The 26,279-nt window shown below is 33.2% G+C and overlaps 3 protein-coding genes across 6 annotated transcripts; 2 read left to right on the forward strand and 1 right to left on the reverse strand.

Annotated features, from left to right (window-relative positions):
• The first annotated feature begins 1,173 nt into the window (after positions 1-1,173).
• On the forward strand, positions 1,174-4,084 carry LOC105318401 (cytochrome c oxidase subunit 5B, mitochondrial). Its single transcript, XM_011415510.4, has 4 exons — positions 1,174-1,381; positions 1,795-1,880; positions 2,157-2,268; positions 3,778-4,084. The coding sequence occupies exons 1-4, from the start codon at positions 1,225-1,227 to the stop codon at positions 3,936-3,938; spliced, it is 516 nt and encodes a 171-aa protein (XP_011413812.1). The 5' UTR covers positions 1,174-1,224; the 3' UTR covers positions 3,939-4,084.
• Positions 4,085-8,449: 4,365 nt separating this feature from the next.
• LOC105318403 (RB1-inducible coiled-coil protein 1) lies at positions 8,450-21,238 on the forward strand. 3 transcript variants are annotated; one of them, XM_034456849.2, is made up of 25 exons: positions 8,450-8,726; positions 9,852-9,931; positions 10,320-10,446; positions 10,608-10,689; positions 10,776-10,861; positions 11,293-11,408; positions 11,863-11,949; positions 12,085-12,199; positions 12,433-12,660; positions 12,790-12,974; positions 13,329-13,515; positions 13,956-14,037; positions 14,206-14,264; positions 14,429-14,529; positions 14,648-17,111; positions 17,236-17,355; positions 17,457-17,565; positions 17,675-17,768; positions 18,124-18,240; positions 18,555-18,594; positions 18,726-18,773; positions 19,239-19,300; positions 19,570-19,697; positions 19,811-19,881; positions 20,503-21,238. In XM_034456849.2, exons 2-25 carry the CDS (start codon positions 9,864-9,866, stop codon positions 20,611-20,613), a joined length of 4,887 nt encoding a protein of 1,628 aa, XP_034312740.2. In that variant the 5' UTR covers positions 8,450-8,726; positions 9,852-9,863; the 3' UTR covers positions 20,614-21,238. The 3 variants fall into 3 exon arrangements, with proteins under 3 accessions (XP_034312740.2, XP_065921491.1, XP_034312739.2); XM_034456848.2 differs by having other exon boundaries at positions 8,451-8,706; XM_066065419.1 differs by lacking the exon at positions 17,236-17,355 and having other exon boundaries at positions 8,450-8,706.
• Positions 20,669-25,820, reverse strand: LOC136269876 (synaptonemal complex protein 3-like). Of its 2 annotated transcripts, XM_066065444.1 has the most exons (6): positions 25,617-25,794; positions 25,413-25,512; positions 22,762-22,820; positions 22,587-22,665; positions 22,106-22,171; positions 20,669-21,320 (listed from the first exon to the last, which is right to left on the reverse strand). In XM_066065444.1, the coding sequence occupies exons 1-6, from the start codon at positions 25,685-25,687 to the stop codon at positions 21,261-21,263; spliced, it is 435 nt and encodes a 144-aa protein (XP_065921516.1). In that variant the 5' UTR covers positions 25,688-25,794; the 3' UTR covers positions 20,669-21,260. The 2 variants fall into 2 exon arrangements, with proteins under 2 accessions (XP_065921516.1, XP_065921517.1); XM_066065445.1 differs by lacking the exon at positions 25,413-25,512 and having other exon boundaries at positions 25,617-25,820.
• Between the last annotated feature and the right edge of the window lie 459 nt (positions 25,821-26,279).

Raw genomic sequence — 26,279 nt, forward strand, 5'->3', positions numbered from 1 at the left:
TGTTCACATATATTATATTATAACATAAGGTGGTCCATATTTTGATATGCTACTCACGCAGTTCTTATATAGTTCAATTTAAGATGTAACACATTTGTAACACTCCAAAAAAGTAACAAAATTTGGTGCATTATATGATATTTTGAGATGACCCCGTTTAAAACCAGATAGTAGAATTTAGTATTTTAACCAGAATTTCCAAAGGAAAAATGCGGCTATTGAAATGGTGAATATTGCGGGCGGGCATCTGCCAAAAGATTATTCTTGTTGTATGGATAACTCCTCCTTTTCCTAGTTTTCAAGATAGGAAGTTGTTCTTTTGCAGATCAATTGTACATATATTATATCAGAGATGTGCATATTGCTATGATTTTGATTTCTGACGATTTCTGGAAAAAATACCAGGTGCGTGTTGAACCTTGTCATTTTTTGACAAATACCAGTATTACATATAAGGTATCTGCTCTTAATTAATTATAGTTATCGAATTGTTAACTATAGTTTCCAGTTCGTAAACTACAGTTAACAATAAACTATTGTTAACTATAGTTTAGAGTTCGTAAACTATAGTTAACAGTCCATCAACCTAGTTTAGCATCTGTGAAAATTTATTTAACGCCGTTATATAATCTATATTTCACATCTGAAAACCATAGTTAACGCGATCATCTATGTTTCAGAATTGTAAACTATAATTATCATTGAAAATAACCATTTAAGAATTCATATGATAAATATGGTAAGTTTCATAATCGTGAAACTATGATTAACAACTCTTAACTATTGCTAACGAATGTAATTTATTGCACGGTTTACAGATGCGAATCTATATTTATTGTTAACGTTATTTGCAGGCGGATAAACTAAGATTATCATTCGTAAACTATAGTTTACAACCATTAAATATAGTTTTACAAATGAAAACTATAGTTAACGAATCATTAATTATGGTTTGTTATTCGTAAACTATAGTTAACAGTCGATAAACCTAATTTATCAAATGTGAACTATATGTTTAGCTCATATTTTGTGAATTTGAAGATTTCATTTTTTATTTTTTTACACGTGCAATGAGTATTATTAATTTTGATCAAGGATTGCAGGTGTTGGATTTTCAGTGTATGTCTTTGTACGAATAGTTCTTTGTACTGGTTACTAATTTGACTCACCGGAAGCCAATCTCTACGTGAGATTCTTGACCTTGATCGCACTCTCTTTGAAAAAATGGCCTCGTCCTTGTGTAGGACTCTCCCTCTCCTGAGGAGTGTAAGCTGTACAGTAAGAAACCCTCAGCGAATCTTACACACGAGTGCACCAGTCTGTGGAGGTCCAGGCGTAGGTCTTGGTGGCGGTCTTAAGGACTCATTTAAAGGAAACATAGGTAATTGATTAAAATTGTAAATATAAAGTCAATTCAATGACACATGTTGATCCCCAGGTAATAAGCGTAAGAGAGAAACTCTGAACATCATTAACGAGTAATGTAATAATGACATCTAAAAAATTAGAGCATGATAAAAGGTACTAAATGATGCACTGATCTTTAAGTCCGAATTTCCTCATCATCGATTAACCGGCGAATTCATTCGATTGACGAATCTATTTTAGTTTGGTAGTGGAAAAAAATTGTTATTGTTTTTATTTTTTAAGACCAATTATTTATGAAATTATTTTTACATTATTATATTTTCTTCCTTTTTCATCAAAAAGTTTATGGAGATCACTATGGTAACTTCTATATAATTAAGAACTTTTAGAATATAGACATAAATTGTTTATTTTTTTTTTCTTCAGCCAAAAAGGAAGGTAAAGTTCCAGACAAAGGAGGACATGCTGTCGGACTAGAACGATATGAAATTTTGTGTCGTATGGAAGGAAAGGTATTAAGGGTTTCAATAAGGTTAATCTTCGTACTGTTGACGACTTTACTTTTATCAGTAATTATAATGCTATCAGATTATGCAAAGAATGATAAAATCTGTATTCAAAAATTGTTAATTTGTTTTAAAAGAAGCATGAAATAATCTTGAATGTGTGACTCTACTTTAAGAATTAATATAAGATATCTTTAGATATTTATATATTATAGCTTTAACTGCAGTATTTAATATTCTTCAATTATAATGTAATTTATATTAATTTTATGATTCTTACAGGACCCATGGGAAGATAGTGTGTCCTATTACCCTAGGGCTAAAGGTTTTGGAACCAAGGAAAACCCAGTTCCTGTACCATCTGTCTTTGACAGACGTCTAGTTGGATGTATATGTAAGTTTTACTTGAATAATAGGATTGTCACAGCATTATTTAACTAATGATGATAGAGGCCGGTGCTTCAAGTTGCCAATAAGCTATGTAGTACCATTTAGGTTATATCAGGGCACATCTGCTTTATGCTCAGTCAAGTACCATGTCTAATTCACTGCCTGTTATATCAAAGAATACAAAAATGTGGAGAAAATACTTTAGTTCTACCGTATTTTTGGGATATTTTTGCTTAATAAAAGATATATGTTTAGTCAATTAAACAATATTAATTACTCATTTAACTTTCTACATCAATATTCCTTACAGTATATATGATAACTTCCTTAATCGTCGGTCATACCTTCACAATAATAATCGTCAATTGAAAATCGGCTTATACCCCAGATCGGCTAGTCTAAGGATTTGTCCTAGATTTTGTCTGAAAATGAGCAATATGGCTTATGCTGCACATTGACATATGCCCCAGAGAATATGGTACTAGTGCATCCTTGCTAGTCAGATATTGTTTACGGACTCCACTCTCAGTCTGCCTAACCAATGACCTATTGGCTCCCCGTTTTCTTTGAAATATTGCATGTTTGACCTCTCCTGCCTATGTTTAAACTTTTGATTGGTTTCCCTATCTGTTACCTTGTAATTTTTTAAATCCAAGTCCAACTGATTAAGTATATTATAATTGTAATAGGGATATTATAAAATACATTCACAATTCCCTAAATTCCATATTACCAATTCGAAATAATGACAGCAGACACTTTCTTCGATGGTTGGCATCTGTTTACAATATTCCATCAACTTTTGCGGATTTTCTTTTACACTATGACAATCGTGCACGAATGTATTTTGACATGTCAATGAACATACTGTTTGTAATAAGGTGATGATTTAACGGAAAGTCAAATGCAAAAGATAAGGTCAATATTGTTCCATATTTTCTACAACTTATTAGTTTGGAGCGAATATGGTTATTGGCTTATACAGTATACTGATGCTTTGTTGATAAAAACAAATCAGAATGGATTGTGTGGCATCATAAATTAGACTTCAATGGCCGCTCTCATTATGGCGAGAAATTTAAATAAGCAAGAGATATTTCTTGATTTATTCATTAGTTTGGGGGTTTTATTGAAAATAAATACGATTTACAATGACAATAGATGTTAATTGATTGATATATCGTACTACATATTTATAGTTTCCCTCCCTTTTAATGCCTAATTTGCCTTTCCTAAGGTTTTGCACTGTCAAGTTATGTGAAAGGGAAATGTGAGCTAGCAAAATTAAATTGCTCTTTTACAGCATTTGTAAAAAATCTTATATGAAGAATCAGATCAAGCAGCTTTTAAAAGTGTATTGTAAATGAAGTACTGGTACTGTAGCTGTTTGAATAAATATGCAAAACTATGAATTACTCTTTTGAGTATCTTGGTTCATAATTATATACCTGTCTATTATCACAACAAATTTGTAAAATGCTTGACGGTGAATTGATTTCTTATTTAATTTTAGGTGACGAAGACACTGCCCAAATGCAGTACTTCTGGCTATATAAAGGAGAGCCCAAGCGATGCTTCTGTGGTCATTTCTTTCAATTAAAGGAAATTAGTGCTGCCGATTTCCCACAATACCCTAAGGAAGAACAGTCCAAGACATGGGAAGGAGAACTTTAGCTTTTAGAATACCCCTATCTTATGTACATTCTTCGAAATTAAAAGGGTTTGAATATTTGTTTTGTTTCCAAGGAAAAATGACATGTTGTGTTGGAAAGCTAAATTGGAGTCCAAGACTTTGAATCCAATAAACAATATTTAATGTGTATGGAAATCTTTTCTTTGATTGATTTGATTAAATTTTTCATGACAGACTATATAATGTTTCCTTCATATGATGTTCAGAAAAGTACTAATAGGAAAATAGCTTAAAGGGGCATGGTCACAAGTTGCACAAGTTGAGCTGATTCAGCTGAAATTGTTTAAATCTTATTTTTTCCATATTTTTTGCTTACATTGCTTTATTTAGGTATTTCTAATGTTTATCTGAAATTTGGATATCAGTTGTTGAGTAATAGGCAAGATACAGGGCTCACAATTCTTTGTCTTGTTTACCGGTATATGGCTCTTGCCTTGTTTTTATTTACATCATTTGTATACTTTGAAAACCAAGTATGATTTTTCTATTTGCTTGCTAACCATGGACATATTTTAAAAATATCTATTTTTCGTCTCTTGTGATAATTTCTATCCAGCATCCTAAATGTAAATAAAAACATAGCACAAACCAGTTTACATAACAAAGAATTGAAAGCTCTGTATCTGTTTAGAAACCAGACCACTGAAATTCTTATTTTAGTTGATTATCAAAAAAAGCATGGTTAACCATGTGCTGTAAACCATTTAAAACGAGAAAAAGACAATTTTTCTAGTGACCATGCCCCTTTACCAATGGAAACATACGTATACAAGATAAAGAAATCTACAGACTGCATGATTATTTAATGCCAAGGCAAAGGATCACTGGCATGATGTTGAGACATCTCTAGTTCTGTCCCCAGTTTTGTGTCTTAATTTTTCCGCTCTGATTCAATTTCTTTTTTTTTCTTTTTTTAAATGAGTGCCTTACATTTCGAACGATTTTATCCATATGTCTGAAAGATATGAACAAAAGATGGGTTTTTTTAAATTTTCATTAAGAAAAAATAAAACATCTTATTGACATTAACGGACATAATTTATTAGGTATTAATACCATGCATTTATTCACTCCCAAGTTTTTAACTCTATAGTGTGTTACTTGCAACCAAAACAGATTTCTACTTTATATCGACACGCTAAGTCTATCGATTGGTCGAAACCTTCAGCAACTGAAATTGACAGGATTGAAATCACACGCACCGTTTATCGATTGGTCGAAACGTACAGCGACCTAAGAAAAATCACAGACTGCATGAAATTATCATGATGATGTCAGACTCAAATTCCCATAACGTACTTATGTACATTAGAATCATTTTAACAGGAGCTTGGACTTGGGTAGTTGTGCCACAGCAATGTAGGATAGGTCTGTCTATTTCTTTGCTGGTCACCCAGTTATGGCTCTTTGAAATCAACAAGATTTGTCTGGCTTTTGAGCAAAGACTACGCAATTTGTGTATATTTCACTTGAAACCAGCGTCATTTCTAAGTTCTTGTTTTGACGCGAAAAAGGTACTATACATCCTACCGAAAATCCAAGCTCTTGTTAAAATGGTTCTAATAGTAATTTATTGAATTTTACTTACGGTAGTTTTTTAAATCAATTTATTGATTAGTTAAAAGATTATTGTTGATTTAACTTACTTTTTACAAACAACTTATTAATTTGTTTTAAAAAAAAAGATGAAAATATTATAACAATAAAATGCTTTTTTTAGTGATTCATGCAGGTTATGAAGGTAGCGATCATCCAGAAAAAAAATTAGATAACCCGCTAACGCTATTTTTTCTCCCACTATTCGCTGTAGCCAATGTAGGTTTCGACCAATCGATAAATGGGGCGTGTAGATTTCAGTTTCAGTCACCGAAGGTTTCGACCAATCGATAAACGGGGCGTGTCGATATCAGTCCTGTTAGTTTCTATAGAGGCTGGGCTATGAATTATAACTAAAGTTTCCGTAAGAAATAAAGGGAATCATACTCGTTAGATCTCAATATTTTGTTATCAATTTTCATTGTACATTGATAATGCACGGACTGCAAGAACAGCTAGATGCGCGTCGAACTCTCATAAAGGTTGAATATGACCCTTCAGCTTAATACACTCGTCTAGTTGTATACATGTATTATTGATGATTTCACTCACTTATTTTCCTTCGTGGTATCTTTTTTTAAGATATATATTTCAAATCAAGTATTATGTGAAAAACACATTACAGTTGTCAATTTTATCGATAAACCTATAAAAAAAAAAGAAGACATTTTTGCAGGGGTAAAATACCGAATAAGAAAATAAAAATTATTGCAAAATTTGAAATATCATATTTATGTAAGGACTAAGTGCGGTTTTATGCAATTTTTGCCCCCCAAAATCAAAGTTTTAGAAAGAGCTTGAAAATAAGGTGAAAGATAGTTAAAATCATATTGGAAATAAAGGTGTAAAAGGTTATCACCACAGTGACGTCATAATGTAGAAATGACGTCATGAATATTGCATTATTTTGATAAATTGATGTTTTGTAGCAAAATATGGGTGTTTTCCGATGGTTTTTCGACTGGGAAACATCGAGCGCAGGCTTGCTCAAGTACCATATTTTAGTATAATGTGTATAACTATCTGAAGAAAAACATATGTTAAAATCGCACTTGAGCAGACCTGCGCTCTATACTTCCGAATGCAAAATATAGAGCAAAAATGAGAATATTTTCATTTGTTTGCAAATTTGCGTGAATTGGGCCATTTAGGTGACGTCATAGATACACAGCGAAAGAGCAATGATGACTAAAATCATTATTATAGTTATAGGCATCCTCTATACAATAATTTGTGAAGATTTTATTTTTATACGATACTATTTAAAAATTGGTTAAAATCGGGGGCAGATATTTGACCATACCGCACATAGTCCTTTAAATAAGCAAGAGATATTTCTTTTATTTGAAATATCATATTTATGTAATTTAATGGTTGATTGGCTATATTTTTTTTTATTTTTTTTAAAAGAAATCTTGATTTAGGCCTAAATCTGTTGCACTTGGAAAGCTGAAAAAAGTATAGGGGTTAACATACATGTATGCATGCTAATTTTCTTTCTACAACATTAAGAACATGTAGATCCCCATTTCGCTTAGTCAATTCGACGTTTGGAACACGCCATTAATTAATTTTCTTCCAACATTTTTAGAGTGTGTAAGTTTGTTTGTTTTAAAAATAGTAGAAGTCTTTATTTTAAAAAGATATCCCTGTGATAAAATAAGTGTGTTTGTAAAAACTAGGCGAAAGGTACATCTATATAATCCCATGTAAAAACTATGTGAAAAGTATATGTAAATATTCCCATATAAAAACTAGGTGAAAAGTACATGTACATGTATATATATTCCCATATAAAAACTAGGTGAAAAGTACATGTAAATATTCCCATATAAAAACTAGGTGAAAAGTACATGTATATATTCCCATGCATGAACAATTATACGATATTTTGGAGCATATAGTATGGTTATAGATCAAAACGTTCTCATCATGCAGAACATTACACATTGGTCTGCAATATTAGTTAATGCACTACGTTAGGTCTAAATAATAATTATCTACATGTGCTTAATAAAAATGATTACGTGTTTTCAGGGACGTATATTGTATTGTTGTATTGTTTATTAGTCAACAGCTGTACAGCTCATAGACATATACAATTAATATACACATGTTATAATACATATACTGGTCACTTGAAAAAGGCAAGTTTATACATGAAGTTTTCTGATTACAAAAGCATTCTTAATATATTTACCTAAATTGCACAAATCCTTTACATTTTGTGTTGACAATAATAGAATTAATTTAAAGACAGAGGGTTTAATATAATAAAACTTCTTAAGGAGTTTTTCTCTTAAGTTACAGTAATAGGGACATTTCAATATAAAATGATATTCATCTTCTATATCTAAAGTACATAGAGGACATAAACGTCTTTGTAATGGAACATTGTTATATCTGCCAGTTTCGATGGTAAGACAATGGGATGATAATCTTAATTTACATATAAGTTTCTTATATTGTACAGGAATTCTTTTTGTTAGATATGACAAAAAGAATTCCTTTACAATATAAGAAACTTATATACTAACTTCCTATACTAACTTAGTATATACGTCCCTGGTGTTTTCAATATAGATTTTATACTGGATTATCATACCCGTATGCACCACCAAAGGTTAAAATACATGTCATTGCAAAAGATAAAAAATGAATAACGATACGTCCATGACTGCGTATCAAAAGATAGTCCTAGTTTTATTACAAGATAATGATAATCAATTTTATTATAACGACTTTAAAATGATAATTATGAATAAGAATAGAGAGAAAATATAAAAATAAAATGATCTAATCCAACAAATAAAAAAAAATGAATGTGATTAATGTAGTATAAAATTTCTGGCACTAATAAGATTACATGCATAGTTAGTAAAGAATTACCGCCCTTTGAGGAACTTTTCTGCGTTGAATTGTAAACATGGAAAATGTCTTCCCAAATATTTTTGTTGAGTAAAAATATATATTACTAATTGAAATTAGAAATAAATGCATAGAGTCGCGATGTATTCGATATGAAAATGGTGAAATATCACTAGCATGTTTGTAGTTAAGCAAGGGACACCCGTTTGAGCGAAAATTACTCGTTTTTATGCTGTCGTCATCTGGTCGATCAGAAGACTGAATTTGTAAACACAACAGACCAAGGTAATCGAGTTCATCAGAAGGTAACAACGGAATATTTCACTAAACTTCAATTAATGTCTAAGTTTAATACAAGAAAGTATCTGTTATACATTAAGTGTCAGACTCCTCGAGTGTATTAGTATTACGTAACAAAAACAGCTGGTTATAAGACGTTTTTCTTTTGTTTTGACTGATTGGCCAATAGCTGGAAAGAATTCCATATTTGATAACATATATACAATATTTATACTGGTACCCTTTAATTAAAGAGAGTGCTGTAAAAGAAGTAATTAATATATATTGTATATATGTTGTACACGTACTATCTAAACAACAAAGAATAATAAAACAGATAATAATTAAGAAAGTTAATTGAAATATTTTTGTAATGTAATTGATATTCCATTTAGTCTACTATATAATGGACAATACACATAATGAATATAATGTATAAACGTGTATACCCTTCAATCAGTTGTTTGTATTAGTGTTATTGCAATTACTGATGCAATATGTAGGCTTTCAAGGTCTTATCATCTGGGGCCAGATTTCTTTTATTTTGATGAGTTTTGATTTGAGATATTGATGAACAAAATGGAACTTAGATAAAAGATTTTTGAATTTCCATTACGTAACATCCATTAAGTTTATTTATTAAAATTTTTTGGTTGTATTTAGTAACCCCAAACCCCCCCCCCCCCCCCCCCCAAAAAAAAATAATCCAACAAAGTTCAAAAGTATTTTTAGCCATTATACATAGGAAAACAAAACACAGTGATACATGTAGATATACTACCAATATTTACATGTTTTGTTCTTTGCTATGTTTTACACATGTTGAGTAGGAAAGGATTAATGAACATATACCAAAAATATATATGGCCTGGACTGGTAATATAACTCCGGATCCCTACAACTCTAGTCAGGAGCTCTACAAGGAGCTCTACCATTGAGCTACCCAGGCCGACATCCATGGTCCTGCTCCATATATAGTCCCAACTACTACACATGTTATAAGTAGCCCAGTAGTTGTGTAGTTATACTAATACTAATTCTACTGGAATCTTCCTGTTTCAGGGAATTTTTTCTATGACAGAGTATCAATTCATCATACAGGATAGAAATAGTTCCAAATACTTATTTTAAATGTTTATATGTGATTTCAGACAGTGTCCAAGATGTTGTTTGTCTTCCATGTTGACACAGGGACCATGATGACCTTTGACATGGGTCTGTTAGCTGGAAGGTAAAAATCGTATTTTGTTTCCACATTCTATACAGCTTTGTGCCCATTTAAAAAAAGATAGTTTATGAATAAATGAAACTGATATAATGTTTGGGTGTTAATGTACATGTGGTAACTTTATGAGAAAATTTTTCTAGGAATTATGTGAGAACTTCCTTGTCATGAGTATGTATTTTTGCCACAGAAGAGTCTATTAATGACAAAGACAATCTTCCTGACAATTTATATGTTAAAGTATATTTATACCAGTTTATCACTGTTGAATTTAGAATTGAGAAAAGTCTCAAGTATTAATACCTTTATTATACAATAAAAGAAATAAACACAAAAGATCTATTGATAGTCTTCATCTTTAAATTTAGTATAAAGTCAGTTTGCTAACTTTCAGTGTGGCAGAGCTACAGAGGGTGATATGTCAAGCTTGCCACATATCAGAGGACAAACAGGTGCTGCTGATCAGTGGAGGAGAGAGCCTTGACCCTAACACACAGGTCCACAAATACCATGCAGGCACTGTGAGTTATTCTGTAATCATGTAACTATATATCTGACTTGGTAGAAGGTAGAAGAAAGTTTTAACAATGGTTTGGTTTCATTTGAAGGAGAAAATTTCAATTATGATCTGATATATAACAATTGTAAATGATGATGTACACTAGGAACATTTTATTTACAGGACACAAACCCAATTTATCTGTTCAGCAAAATGGCAATTGAGGCAGCTACCCCACCATCACCCAGTGTACACTATGGTTCTGGTAAGTATGGAGAAATCCAGAGAAGGCATAGAGCATATTTGATAGATATCTGGCATTGACCTTGTTGTTTGTTTGATATAATCCAGATGTGGATATTCCTAGTCAAGTTGAAGGGTCACTTCTTTTACCTCCAACCTTTGGTACAGTTGTGGCCAGATCTCAGCTTGCTATAGTAAGTCTTGTGAGAGTTTTTGTTAAAAGAAACTATAAATTTTTGTTGAAAAAGCCTCATAATGGAAACACGATTTTCTACATGTAACTTTATAAACTACATGTGCATGTAATTTTAAATGTACGCTCTCTGGCAATTAGAAAAATACTGAATTGCTTATTAGTGCAAATTACTGTAGATTCCTAATTAAACGCGGGGAATTAATATCCGCGTAAAATCGCAAGAAACATACTTCACGAATTTCAAAATCTTGCTTTTATTTTTTGGACATCTGTAAACTATATGAAACTATGATAGATATTTGGTGTTCGCGATTTGATGGAAAACAGCTGAATCATGGAATTAAGTACTCGTGTATAATGAGAAATCAACAGTATAAAAAATTTTTGTTTTAATAAATGAATGTGCTGATTGACTGTCATCCATAACAGCAAATTCATGATGTGGACAAGGAGGAGGTGGAGGCGTGTGAGAAGTTAGTCCATGACCAACACCTCCAGCAGCAGGGCTGGGCGGCCGTGGTGGCTAACCTAGAGGACATCACAAGGTCAGTCCGCAGTGCTAAGGAGATCTACTTAAAGACACAGCTTGTTGTCTGTTTAAATACAGATTAATTTGAAATCTTTCCAGACTTGCATTTTTATGAAAACAGATAAAAAATAGGGATGGTTGAAATTAGATTGGTTTTATACATGTACAGCGATGTAATGATGACAATATTTAAATGATTTGTTTGATGTGACATCCTCAATCTTGTACTTTCAAAAACATTTTTTTTTGGCTACACTTACAAGATAAGAGTCATAATCAAAATTATTAAAAGGAAAAAAAATTCTTGTAGATAAAATCATATGATGATTTTGAAATGGAGAGATAAATATACTAGGATAACAACATTACAGTTCATGATTAGATTACGTGTTTATCTTTGATTATGGTTTCTAATGCTTAACAAATGTTTGAACAAATTTCAAGGAATTGTCTCTATTTCTGATTGACAGTGCCCTCAAACACAGATCAGAGATTTTTTCCGAGGCCTACACAGGTTACCTGACGTGTCGTGAGGATTACTTAACAACACTTTCCTGGTAAGTTATAATATCTACATCCATATCTTCATTTTCAATCATGTATAAAATTACTTATGTCAGGCAAAGTTTAGTTCTTAGTGAGAAAAATCTGATATTAGCACATTAATTGGTATATTTTGTTTTTCGTGTCAGTGTGGCATCTTCACTTGATCTCCTATCAAAGATACCAGTTTTACCATGTCTTCTGCACTCAATGGAAGAGGCCTCCATGTCAGATAAGAACTTGTTTGAATGGATTAGCTCACAGGTATGCAACTTCTTTACTTCTTTAAAAGGTGTTTTTGTTTGGTTGATTGTGCTCTCTATCTCTCTGTCTCTCTCTCTGTCTCTGTCTCTCTCTCATTTAATCATTTACCGATTGTTTTCCAACATACGAATAAAAATCGTCAATCTTGAATAAATGAATCTTTAATAAAGAATAACTATTATAGTCTGTAAATTAGTAAGTCCACATTCTCCAACCAATTACCATTTTACCAGGACCCCAAACACAGTTTACATGACATGGTCCAGCAGTGTTTGAAGGCCACGGAGCAGCTTGACCAGCATGTACTGGACAACCTGATGTTGGAGGTGACTGACACCTTTAAACAGGTGGACAACCCCAGCATGAAAGAGGTCAAGGGCATTGAGGACAGGCTGTATGGACTGGACCAGATTTTGAATGGAGCCAGAAAGATTGTACAGGAGCAGAGTGATTTGGCACAGGTAAAGAAAACGAGTTCCGTCCAGGGACTACTTTTATACTTGCTGGCCTCGTTTATTTTTTCAGACTTTTTTGGAGAAGAATATTAATAGAATAAAGTTATAGTATTTACACTGTCTCCGCGTTTACAGGCATTATATCAGAACCAGACGCGGGTCAGTACCCTGAGGGACACCTCCATCCTCCCTGACCTTTGTAACAGCCACAAGAAACAGCTGGTTGTCATGGTTAACAACCACAAAAAACTCCAGGAAACCAAGAAGAAGTGTAAGATGGCCAAAGAGGAGTTGTCTGTCAATCTCCACACCAGACTCAGGTACTGTGATTTTGTTTGATGTCTCAGACATTCGGTCTGCTTCCTTTTGAGGTTGAATGATCCGGTATGTGTAATATCTGCCATGATAGTTATGGTTGCAGCTTTTATGTCTGAATCTATGTAGTTGGGACTTCTTGAAATATCATATTGCAACATAACTTTTTAAGGTTATACAGGGATTAAAAATGCATGTACAGTGGTAATTATAATGACAGCAATGATTTATGGATTGTTTTTATGCACTTTTTTCTAAAAAAAAAAAAAAAAAGAAAAACCAAAAAAACGTAATAGGTCATTTAATGTGTAAAAATCTACTGATATCTTTAATATTTTTCAACCTCTCTGTTTTGATAGATGGGTGATGTTGGTAGAGAAAAGAATCTGTGATGTTGATGGAAAGTTGATGATATACCATGAAAACTTGAAACGACTGAAAAAGAGGCTAGACATTCTGAAACAGATCCATGAGGCACCACAAGTGTACGCTAAACTGGTGGTGGAGGTGGTGCGCCGAAGAAAGTTCTCCACCCAGTTCTTAAAGGTTACTACATTGCTTCAGTATAATTTTTTTTATTTAGGAAAAACTACAATATTACACTTTTGTAATTTGCATTGACTGTTTGTGTACAGTGCATAACTGATAAAGTTGGTGCGTGAACTGGTAAAGTTTTTGCTATGAATCGTTCAAAATTATTTTTTTAAGGAGGCTGGAAAGTCAACAAATTAATCACCAGATCTACTTAAAATTTCAAGATATGATTTGTTGAGCTATAAACAATTACAATGTATTTAGAAAAGAAAAAATCCATACATTTAATCTTTTTCCTTTTGGGTATTTTCCTCTATTTTTATATAGAGCTCTTCTTCTAAAGGAGACCAATATAGTCTAAATATGGCCACGATCAATTGTGCATGTACAAATAGACCAGTTATTGAAATTATAGAAGTACATAAAGTAATATGTTTTAATTGTAATTACAGTGGGCAAACCATTTAGCTGTTGAATCACAGAATGTTCATGAAGATGAATTGAAGAGGAGAGAAATGTTCCACAAAGAAGTTGGTAAGGCCACTCTCTTGTACTATTAAAAACTTGACACTTTCCTTTTACATTAACCTTTTGTGTAAATGTAATAAAATTACGTAAACAAAATTCCAGAAAATGATTTTGTTACCTAGCTGGTATTTCAAAAGCAAAGATAGTTTACATTGGTATTTTGCTCTGTTTCAGGCAACCATTTCCTTCAGTCACTGTTCAATGGACTGGAAGATTCACCCTCATCATTTGCTGTAAGACAGTTGTGCAAATCAATTCATGCATGATGATACAAATTAATATTTATCACCCAAGGTTTTAACTGATTGAATGGTGTTTTATGTCTTAATTAAATATATTGCCCTTTTCACCTTACCAGGAACAATATTTACAGTATTGTACTTTAACAATTTTTCAGACTGAGGAACCCAAAGCATTTGATCAACACTTGCCCCCAATTACACCAGATGATGTTACAATGCTGAGAAATGAGGTCCCGGAACTTGCCCAAGATCTCCAGTGAGTATACATTAGTTAAATACCATAGTTTTATGTCATCTATCATTGTAAATTTTTAGTACATGTACTAGTATATGATTCCAAAATAAGACCTTTAACATGATGTTTGGATTTGTAGGGTTCCACTGGATGTGTCTTTCTTAATGAAGGATGTTTTCTTTGAGCGATCAATGTTTAAGTTTGATGACACTACTGTGAAAGGGGGCCCTGCTCATGGCATGGCCACCTCTGACATTGAGATAATCAACAACTGTGATGAGGAAACCTTTCTAACCACAGAAGAAAGTCTTTCATTGGAGCAGCAAGTTGCAAGCAGTGAGATGGATCCAAATCTTCTGCTTCAAATCCAGAAGGAAACTTGTGCTGACAAACCCGAACTTTTAATGCCGAAAAGTCTTTCAGAAGAATTAACAAAACAAATGAAAATTTGCAGCAAGGACAAAATGCCAAGTGCTTCAAATGTTGTTAATTTTCACAAAACTTATCCAGGGGAAAGTGCAATAAAATGTGAGACGGACGTAAGTGCCAAAAAATCTGTGTGTGGTGTAGAAGGTACTAGCGAGTCTTTTGGGGCTTCTACTTCTTCAGGAGAACAATTAAAATCCACAGAGAGTGAACTCTCAGGACATGAAAAAACCTCAGAGAGTGCTTCATCAGGGAAAAGGCGAGTCAGGAGACAAACAGACCCAGACATGGAGACCTCTCAAGAATTCACTACAGCAGATTTTTACATAGAAGACTCCATGCCTTCTTCCATTGCTGACTCCCCACCAAGTAAAGGAGAAAAACAAAAACCAGAACCTTTGATTCCTGAGGAGAAGCCAGAGGAAGTGACAGTACTAAAGGCCAAAGTTCAGACATTGACTCATGAACTGGAGGAGTCTAAAGGCAAGCTTGGAAAATTAGTGAACATTTCACAGGAAGCAGCCAGACTGAAATCAGATTTAATGGAGTTGCTGACTTGTGTCAAAGAAAGTAAAACCGTCATGTCATCTGAGATGGCAAATACACAAGACTCATTAACTGTGACAGTGAAACGTTGTTTGGCTTCATTTGACAAGAATTTAGACAAATTTAAAAGATCATTGGAGGAAGAACAGGAAAGATGTGTAGAGAAGGAGAAATTAATTGCTCAGTGTAATGAAAAAGAGAAGGTGCTCCAACAGAAGCTCTCTGAAAATGAGTCTTTGATTGAGAGCATGAATAAGGAAATTGAAAGTTTGAAACAAAAGTGGGTCAATTCGGAGAGTAAACTTGAAAAGGAGAAAGAAAACTTTAATAGAGAATTTCAAAAACAACAAGAGGAACATCAAAATACAATTGAAGAAATTAAAAAAGAAAATTCACTTGAGCTTGAAGTTGAACTTGATAAATTACGGTCCGAATTTCAGGAGCAGATTTTAGAATTGGAGAACAAGATATCCGAGCAAGAGGCAGTTGAAGCCAAACTAAAAGAGAAAATTTCAGGCTTCTCTAGCGAAAAAAGTAAGGAGGAAGAGAAACTATTTGCTCAATTTCAACAAGAGAAAACAGACATAACGAAGATATTGCAGGATGAGCATGAAGAAAAACTGAAAAAAGAACTTGAAGCTTGCAGAGAGGGACTTGAAGCTAAACACAAAGAAGAAATGGAGTCTATGCAACAGTGCCACAGTGATAAATTAGAAAACCTGATGAAAGAACAAAAGGAATCCCTGACCAAGGAAAAAGATGATGAGCTTGAAACTCTGTCACACCAGTTGAATGCAGAGTTTGAAAAATCATACGAAATATTAAAGGAGACCCTAGATGGAGATTACCAGAAAGCTTTGGAGGAATTCAAGACACGAAGTGAACTGACAGTTAAAGAGGATAAACTGAACATGGAAAAAGATATGAAAAAACAGATTGATGAACTTCAGTTACAACTTAATTCATACACTGACAGGATGTATGATCATAAGGACTCGCAAACACCCTGCACAGAGAGTATACCTCAAGGAGCCCAAACAGACAAGACCAACACAAGTCAGTCGGAAATGCAAACAGACCAATGGCAGGGAGTAGAGACGAAAACCCAGACAGACATTACACCTGTGGCTCAACAAGAGGCTCAGACCAGCCTCTCTATGAGTGAGGGCACAGAGGTCGACACACAGACAGACTTAGCAGCAGTGGTTCAACAGGGGGCTCAGACCAACTTATCCATGCAGGATGGGACAGAAAGCAACACTCAGACAGAGTCCCCAGAGATCGTTCAGCAGGCAATGCAGACTAGCTTGTCGATGAGTTCAGAAGGTATGAACATTGAAACACAGACAGAACCCAAACAGCAGAGCTCTCAAGAGATACAAACAAGCTTGCCCTTGAGGACACAAGTTGAAGGTTCAGATATGGAGACTCAGACAGACAAAATGAACCAGCAGCAAGAGGATCAAGCTTCTTTTGATGTAACCAACAAAGAAGATGTGGAGAAGGAAGGAACGGTTGATTCAGGAGAAATTCAGATGAGATCTGGTGAAAGTGATGTGGCGATCAGTAAAGAGGAACATAGGAACCAGATGGCTTGTATAGAAGTGAGACTGACAGCAGAAAAAGACAAGGTATGCAAATTAGCAACTAAATAAAAGTGTTTTAATGTTGTACTTTGTTGGTGTGTAAAGATATGCTTGTAGTTTTAACTACATGGAGCTGAAATTAATGAGCAAATTAACTGTTTCTCAACAGGCATTGATTGAATTAAAACGGAAGCATGAAAAAGAGATTTCTGAAATGATCAGCAAACTTGAAAAAGAAAAGTCTGACTCTCTGACTGCCATCCATAACAGTCTACAAGCTGAAAAACAGGTTAACGAATGTGCCTCCCTGCACATGTATCTTTCAGAATATTGGTGCATAATGCTAACCAATTGTTACCTTGATTACTAAAAAGTTTATTCAAATTTCAGGTTGCTTTCAATGAAGCTGTGACAAAACTTTCTCAAGATAAAGATAAAGTCATTGAGGATCTGAGAGCTAAGGAAAAAGACTTGCTGGAACAGTTGTCTACTGACCAAGGTCTCTTTGTTTTACTGTGTGAACATTTCTGTAGGTTGAATTATATATATTTGTTGCAGGAAATTTTTTTGAAAATGAATTGTGTTGATTTGAATCCTCTAACTTATAGAAACCATTCTGAAGTTAAATGAAGAAAAAAGCAAACTAGAAGACATTAAAACAAGAGCAATGTCACATCTCTCAGACAAAGAAAGGGAATACAAGTAAGGGAACGTCTTGCAATATTTGATTCTTTTCATTATGTATATACAGCATATTGTATTAATATACATTTATATATATTATAATAAGAAACCTTGCATGTTACCTGAGGAATAGCATGTAAAAAAGAATATAATTCAAAATTAATTGGTACATTATCATTCTGTAATTGATACAGTTAAAAAATGGTTACAATGAACACACATTTAGCAAAATCACTCTTACTATGAAGTCAGTTTTCATTCTCCAATCATAATTTCAATTATAAACCTATCGGATGTAACAAATTTGATTATAATAAAAAAAAAAATTGTTTGTCCATGGTGCTTAGCTTTAACCCTGTTTTCTGTGTGTCAGTGCGGCTAGGCGACAGTTGGAGGATGACCTGGCCCTGACCAGACAGCAGCTGTCCCAGTACCAGTCTCAGCTTCAGGCCATGTCCACCATCTCTGTGCCCTCTGTTATGGAGATCAGGTAAGAATCAACTGTAGGAATATTCAGAGTGTCCCAAATCCAGAGGTTCATCCAGCAAAGCTTCAGAGAAAATCCAAAGTCTGAGAAAATTTGTCCAAGTTCTCTATGTGACTGGACACGATACCATTAGGGATACTTTTTTTCCTCAGTTCTTTTTTAATTATAATGGATATTTTTCCATTTTGCCTACAAATAGTGTAGCTTATCTTCATTGATTTTTCTTTGGTTTGCTTGTAATCAGTCTGAAAATAATGTTGTATTTTTTTTGTTAACAACTTAATCATGATTTTAATCTGTTACCATTATGTTTGTAGTCAAATTGAGGACTCATCCCGCATTGCAAGTTTAGAAGATGTAAGTATAAGAAATTCTTATTGGTTAATTAATGTTTTTTCTCCCAAAAAGGTTACATGTATTGAGATTAATTCAAATGCCCATAAACAGCATCAATTATTTACGTAATGAATCTATTCATTATTTTGCAGGAGTTAAAGAGTAAATCTGAAAAGATTGCTGAACTTCAGCAGAAAATGGTATTTATTTCTGATCAACTTCAGTCTTATAAAAAAACACTCAAAAACTTATCAATCTCATAATTGAATTTGATATATCTTTAAAAAATAAACACAACACAGTTCAGTAAAACTTGGTTATAGCAAATTCATAGGACCCATTGGATTTACTTTGCTGTATCTTGTAATTATTGCTTATTTTCAACAATTTAAAACAATATCTTATGTTATAAAAGTTGTACTGGTAAATTTCATTATTTTTCACCTCAGTTCGCTTTATCCGTAAATTCGTAATACATGACCTTGTTATAACTGTAAAATTTTACAAGGATTTGCTAAGAATTTCAAAGGAGACTCAAAAAATCGTTGCTATATCTGAGATTTTGCTATATCTGTGTTCGTAGTAAACAAGTTTTAATTCTGTATATTAATCAAAGCTGCTTCATTTTGATTCATTCTTAAGTAACTGTTGATGATTATTTTTAGATGGAAATATCCATGACCACTAGTACTAGGCACATTGCTGAAGATAAAGTATCCATTACAAGGTCAGTCACACATAATGATTAGAGTGAACAATAACTCATGGTCAATCATCAGTTTGATACAAATGCTCCTCTGTTTCTGCATATTAAGTTACTGGTACAATAAATACTTTCATAAGGAAATGTACAGAATCGTATAAATTATCATTTGTTAAAAAAGAAATGATACAAAAATGTTTCATGTTCAGTAATACTACATATACCATTTGGATGAGATGCCCTATCACGGTGTTGATACCATGTTGGATTTTTCATTCAGCTTTTCCTTTCAGTTGTAATGTAGGGGACCTGGCCCTATTTTGTTTGGATGACAGACATGACCAGTATGTTGTGTTCACTATAGGAAGTACCCTTCACTTCCTTCATACCGACTGTCAAGACACACTTGGTCTAAAGCCCAGTAAGTATTAATAATAGTAGAAAGCATAGGATGTTACATTGCTTAGTTCACATAAAGGTATGCTTTGTTTTGCATTAGCCAAGCTTGTGCTACTAAATTCAAACTGTTTACAGATCCCGGTGAAACCAAAAAGTCATGGGTTCTAGCTGAAATCACAGAGAAAGAGTACTGCCAAGCTAAAAAGGTGGGTTAAATTCATACTAAATGTTTAAGTGCTTGGTTTCCAATGGAGGGATAGGCATGGTATTGATTACCAATAACCTCATGGTTACATTTACAATTTGTAAGAGCATAACTGCACAGTAAATGACATACCTTGGAAAGGGAGTTATTTTGTCAAACTGGACAAGTTGTTGGATAAGATAAAATATGACAGTTGGCAAGCCATTGGATTTCATGATGTCAGAAAACAAACAAGTTCGAAGTACATGTACATGCAATATTAACTAACCATTTATTCTCACTTTGAACCAAGATATAATTTGTTCAGATCTAGAGTTGTTGCAATTGACTATTGTCCTTAACTTTTAACACCTACGTTTGTCCTTGAACTTCAATGTAACCAAACAAAAAGTATTTGTGACTTGTGTCTCTAGTTTGTGAGAAAGATTAAGGGGTCCACATAGGGCCAGAAAAACATGATCAAATATAAAATCCCTGATTTATACTCTACACATCTTTGGTTATAAAATTAAGCTATAAAATTATGAAGAACAAACTTGTACCAATATACTTACACTGGAAAATTTTAACTTAATTTCAACAAATTAAGTCATTACTTCAAACAATATGCATGAAATTTCAGCCACAGAATAGATTCAAGGTACCAGTTGGAACCAAATTCTACAGAGTAAAGGCAAAGCCTTGGCGACCAGACAGTGGGGCAAGGGGAACATCATCAACAGCCAGTACTTAGGATCATACAATTAACTGAATGACGTTTTCATTTTCATATTAAACATACAGAATCACAAACTTTATGTATAATTTATTCACTACAAACAAAAACAAAAGACATGTATAAATAACAATAAAAAATATCAGTCAACAGATAATTTATATGTAGATTTGTTTTTTCTCCATGTTTCATAAAATACGCATATATAAATACCTACTCTTAACTGTATATTCAGTGTAAAAAATACATACTCTTAACGTTATAATCAATGTTTACATACATCAATGTTTACATATATGAATGTGCTGGAATGTTGTTTGTGGCAGCACAAAGCTTTCAGGAATTAAATTGCAACTTGTGAATAAATGTACATTATTGTAAACATTATAGCTATGCCCCTTCTCCATGAACTTTGATATCAGAAACAGTTTTAAGACATTTTAATTTGGCCTTTTTGCGTCTCTTCCATTACCATATAGTCTTAAGAGTTTTCAGTTGCATAATTGTTTGCTGGAAACACGACAGACCTTATCTTGTGATATACAATTTGCTATGATTGTGATTTTAAAACATATTGATTCTCATGCAAGATACTTGCATAATGTGTTGTTATTGAGTATGATTAAAACGCAAATAGATTTTGTCTGTCTCTTTTGTGATCATTATCATCCGACAGAGAAGGATTGCTGCAGACATCTCTTTATGTTTTCTAACTCATCCTGTTGCTAAAGATAAATAAACATAACATTAGAGAACATGAAAAACCCAGGTAAATGTGACAAGAGGCCCATGGGCTACATCGCTCACCTGAGGAACAATAGGTATGATAAAATCAGCTTAATGGAGTCGTAATATAAACAATCTGGACAATGTACAATAATACATGTTGATCCTGTATTAATATAACCCATTTCCCCCCCTGGATATTCTTATGTTTTTAATCATTAGTCCCTTTTCTAACAGGATGATTTTATAATCATATCACATGTTGAGTATTGCAGTTCTCAAAAAGATCCTTAACGAGTGTTTATATATGGGATATAAAGCTACATCAAACTCTGAACCTTCTTGTAAGGCCAAAGAATTGTCCAGGAGCCAAAGTCTTAACAATTATAAAGAATCATCTGGCTGATTAGTTTCTGAGAAGAAGATTTTTAAAGATTTACTCTATATATTCCTATGTAAAACTTCGACCCCCCCCCCCCCCCCCCCATTGTGCCCCACCCTACCCCCGGGGGTCATGATTTTCACAACTTTGAATCTACACTACCTGAGGATGCTTCCACACAAGTTTCAGCTTTCCTGGCTGATTAGTTTCTGAGAAGAAGATTTTTAAAGATCTACTCTATATATTCCTATGTAAAACTTCCGAGCCCCAATTAAGGCCCCACCTTTTCAGCTCAGGTGAGCTAAAAAAGGATGCATGTACGTATTATATGACCTGAGTAAATAATTTATCTCGTATAATCACCATAGGAGCTGACAGTTTTTCTGGTAAATATTTCCTTACATTTTTCGATACTAATCTGGTCTTCATTGCTTCAAGCTCTTTCTTGATGGAATATTGTGCTTTCAACTGCAAATAAGGAAACTTGTACATCAAAAGTGTACATCAAAACAGACATACACTGTACAATCATTTAAAATAACGAGTGCTTTAGTTTTAGATTTTTTTTAATCATTTGATTAAATATCATTGTAGCTTATTACATGTAGTTAAAGTATCTGGTTCGTGAACTGCAGATTCTGAGTTCATATATCTACTCGAGACTTTTGTTCATATTTACTGTACTAAATTTTAAAAAACATTTTTGTGTCCAAAATTGCTCTTTTTTGGCCAATTTGCCTTATTTACATCCCATACATCATGCTATCATAATGAAGTTGTTTTTTGCTGATTTGAAGAAATATTTCACAAGGTATAGTGAGCCACCTTAAATCAACTGAATTTGAACTCCTTATCAATTTTATATAGTTAAACACAAGGTTACCTGTGATTTATCTGTACATTTTTCACATTGATGCATTTCTTCCATAAATACTTCTTTTGCTGCCATCAAATTATGGATACTGTAAAAAATATTGCGGTAAGAGGATTTAATGTTTATCTTGCACAAGTGTCATCTTTTCAACAAAATAATACAATTGGTTTTCGGATACATTTACCTCTTTTCTTGGGAACAGGTATGTCTTTGGATCTCTTGCAGTTTTTTCTCAAAATAAAGCTGAAAAATATTGCATGGTGAACATCATATATAAACATATATATAAACAATGTTTGCATTCATGCAAATGTAAAATCTTCACATTATGTCCTTATTAAGGTGCCTCACTACACTTTGAAATAGTTTCTCATTTCTCACAAGAGGCCAATTGGCCTTAACAGTCACCTGAGTAGCATATAACCCATACACAAATTTGTTGAGGAGTCTCATATATGCATTTAATTAATTAGGTTTCATTCTGGAGTTGAAAAATTGTAAATTTGTAATGACGACCACCTTCCTGCCTGAAATCTTTCAAAATGAACAGTGAAACCTATCATTTTGGCGAAAAACTTAAAGATCTGGTTTACAAAATCATGAATTCAGTTTTCCTTTCAGGCATGTGGGAGTAAAGAGGATAATCTTTTAACATTATATGCATTAACACCTACCGGTATACATCAATTTTGGCCCTGCCCTATAGTCAAAACCCATACTCCAGGGGACATGAAAATTAAAATTTTAATAGAGGACTTCCTGGTAAACATAATTATAAGTCAGTTTTTTATACAGATGTGTGAGAATAGAGAAGAAAATTTCAAACATTATATGCATTAACACTAAATTGCCCCCCCCCCCCCCCCCAATGTCCTGAACCCCTGACCCAGGGGCGATGAATTTCACAATTTAGGTAGAGGAATTAGTGGACATCATAACCATGTATTCAGTTTTTTGCCCACATGTGTGGGAGTAGAGAAGAAGATTTTTTAAGATTTAAAACATTTTTACTATATGGCCATATTGTCCCCACCCTAGAACCTGAAAACCTAAAGGGGTCATGAATTTAACCATTTTGGTAGAGGGCTTCATGGACATCATAACCAGGCATTTAGTTTTTAACAAATATATATGGGAGTAGAGAAGAAGATTTTCAAAGATTTAATACATTTTTACTATATGGCCATATTGGCCCCACCCTAGAGCCTGAACCCCTGAACCAGGGGTCATGAATTTCACCATTTTGGTAGAGGGCCTCATGGACATCATAACCAGGCATTTAGTTTTTAACAAATATATATGGGAGTAGAGAAGAAGATTTTCTAAGATTTAATACATTTTTACTATATGGCCATATTGGCCCCACCCTAGAGCCAGAAGCCCTGACCCAGGGGCCATAAATTTCACAATTTTGGTAGAGGGCTTCATGGACATCATAACTATGCAACCAGTTTTTTCCTCACGTGTGGGAGTAGAGAAGAAGATTTTTTAAAATTTGGCTTTTTTTTTGCATATTTGGCCCCACATGTGGCGCCCCGGGGGTGGTAGAGCCATGAATTTCACAATTTAGATTTCTCTTACCAAAAAGATGCCTCACACCAAAAAAGGTAACAATTAAGATGTTAAAAATGTAAAATTGTTAACGCACGACGCAAGTTTAAATCGCCATCTTGTGATGTAGTGTCTTAAAAAGTATAACAAGAATTAATTATCAAAAAATCATATTAGTGATTTAGGAGGATCCTTTATATCAATTCATTTTCACTCAAACCGTCAATGTGACAGTACATATATATAAATGCAGATATAGGGTCAAGGTCAGAGGTACATGTACAAGTTAGAGAAAAAAAAGTACAAATGTTGATGGAGGACAGACAGAATTTAAAAGTGTTTGGTCTTTCTCAAAATCTAGGTTCCGAGTATTTTTGTTGAAAAACTGTTTCAGTAATATTTCTAATAATGGCCAATAAGAATATTTAAGGAGTCACAGGGGAGAATGTTTCAAACATAAGATTTCCTTTTATTTTTGTTTACAGTGAAAGGTCAACTTCTAAGTAAACTATGTGCAAAATATAAAGTAAATTGACTGGATAATTTATCTGTTTGCCACGCTCAAATTTTGGTCGAATGTTCGAATCATCCCCAACATTTTATATAGGATTATAAAGGAACAAGGTGTTTTCATTTTTAATTTCATATGTAAAAAAATTACAAACATACAATTTTCTCATAAATTTCAGCGATGGAAGGATAATGTCAGTCTCAACTAATGTCATCATAAGGTGTCAGACTCCGACATGGATAACGTCGATTTTGAAGAAGCGGCGAAATGATATATACTTCTGAACATTATTTTAATGATTCATTTCACTAAAAGTAATTTTTATGATACGTATTTTTTTATCAATAAAAACGTCACATGATAACCTGTATATTTGAAAATTTTACCTTGCATTTGCTTTTTATGACAGTAATGTGCAATATCCTGCGCAGAGGGCACAAAATTTTAAACCAGTGACTGAAATTAAGATCAGTGGAGGAGAAATTCACTTCATTTTCACAGTTTCATTTAAATATCATTCTTATTCATCTCTATTTGGAAGTTTGAACAAATTTTGAACAAGCTTTTTTTTCTTTCTCCCAAGGATGCTTTATGCAAATTTAACATAACTTTGCAAATTTATTCAGTGGTTCTTGGGAGAAAGAAGAACTAGTAAAGAGTTCGCAAACAACAACGACAACAATGATGCCAACAAAAACAACAACCAGTCGGACAATTTTAGATCAATAAAGCTAACTTGACCTTCAGCTCAAGTAAACTTAACAAGGAAATACCATGCATTCATCCTCTGTTTTCTTCAAACTTGACACGTCCTTTTCTATTGCCTTCAGCTCCTCTAACACAATGTGTTGAAATTTTTCAATATACATAGTTCTAAAATGTAAATTTAAAAAAAAATTTGCATACATGTATATGGAATGATTTTTAATTACATGTAATAAACATTTTACTTGATCAATAAAAAATAAACACATTACCTCTGTTCCCTTGTTTCTCTGCTTGACTTTGAACATATTTTCATGAGAGATCTAAGAACATCCTTTGTCATGCAGTCAAGTTCTTTTTTCTTTGCCTACCATGAAGAAAAACAAAAATTCAGTTGAAAACATAAAAAGTGCTATCATTAAAAAAAAAAAAGGCTTTAGGATAACAAGCACATACTATGAAGAACACATATAAAGGCAACCACATTGAAACTTCCAGTACTGTGTGTTCTACATGTATTTACATTTTAACGACAAGCAGCTTTCATTATATCAAGGACATCTCTTGTGTAACAGTTTACCTAAACAGACACATTTAATAAAATGTGCCGTTAGTTAAATCTATGCTAACTTGCTAAAACTATTTTAATCAAATATTTTAGACACTAAATGTAACATATACAACTATACACATGTATACTGTGGAATCTTTAAAATTCATGGGGGCCAATTTTCGTGGATTGCTTAAATTTTACAGGTTCATGCATGGGGATGTAATTTCGTGTATTATCTTTTAGAAATGACTTTATAATCCTAGTTTATTAATTCATGGAGGATGTTAATTCCTGGATAAAAGGTACCCAAGAATTCCACGAAAATTGAATCACCAAAAAATCTAATGATTCCACATTATTATATAGCAGTAACCTTAAGTTT

Source organism: Magallana gigas, chromosome 7 (assembly GCF_963853765.1).
Source record: "Magallana gigas chromosome 7, xbMagGiga1.1, whole genome shotgun sequence".
Lineage (NCBI taxonomy): Eukaryota > Metazoa > Mollusca > Bivalvia > Ostreida > Ostreidae > Magallana > Magallana gigas.

Coding starts and splice junctions, on each gene's coding strand:
- LOC136269876 (XM_066065444.1), bottom strand. CDS start 25,687: ATGACAAAGGATGTTCTTAGATCTCTCATGAAAATATGTTCAAAGTCA. Junction 22,821..25,412: donor AAACAGAGGATGAATGCATG/GTATTTCCTTGT, acceptor AATATTTTTCAG/CTTTATTTTGAGAAAAAACT. Junction 22,666..22,761: donor ACCTGTTCCCAAGAAAAGAG/GTAAATGTATCC, acceptor TATTTTTTACAG/TATCCATAATTTGATGGCAG.
- LOC105318401 (XM_011415510.4), top strand. CDS start 1,225: ATGGCCTCGTCCTTGTGTAGGACTCTCCCTCTCCTGAGGAGTGTAAGC. Junction 1,382..1,794: donor CTCATTTAAAGGAAACATAG/GTAATTGATTAA, acceptor TTTTTTCTTCAG/CCAAAAAGGAAGGTAAAGTT. Junction 2,269..3,777: donor ACGTCTAGTTGGATGTATAT/GTAAGTTTTACT, acceptor ATTTAATTTTAG/GTGACGAAGACACTGCCCAA.
- LOC105318403 (XM_034456849.2), top strand. CDS start 9,864: ATGTTGTTTGTCTTCCATGTTGACACAGGGACCATGATGACCTTTGAC. Junction 12,975..13,328: donor AATCTCCACACCAGACTCAG/GTACTGTGATTT, acceptor CTGTTTTGATAG/ATGGGTGATGTTGGTAGAGA. Junction 13,516..13,955: donor TCTCCACCCAGTTCTTAAAG/GTTACTACATTG, acceptor TTGTAATTACAG/TGGGCAAACCATTTAGCTGT.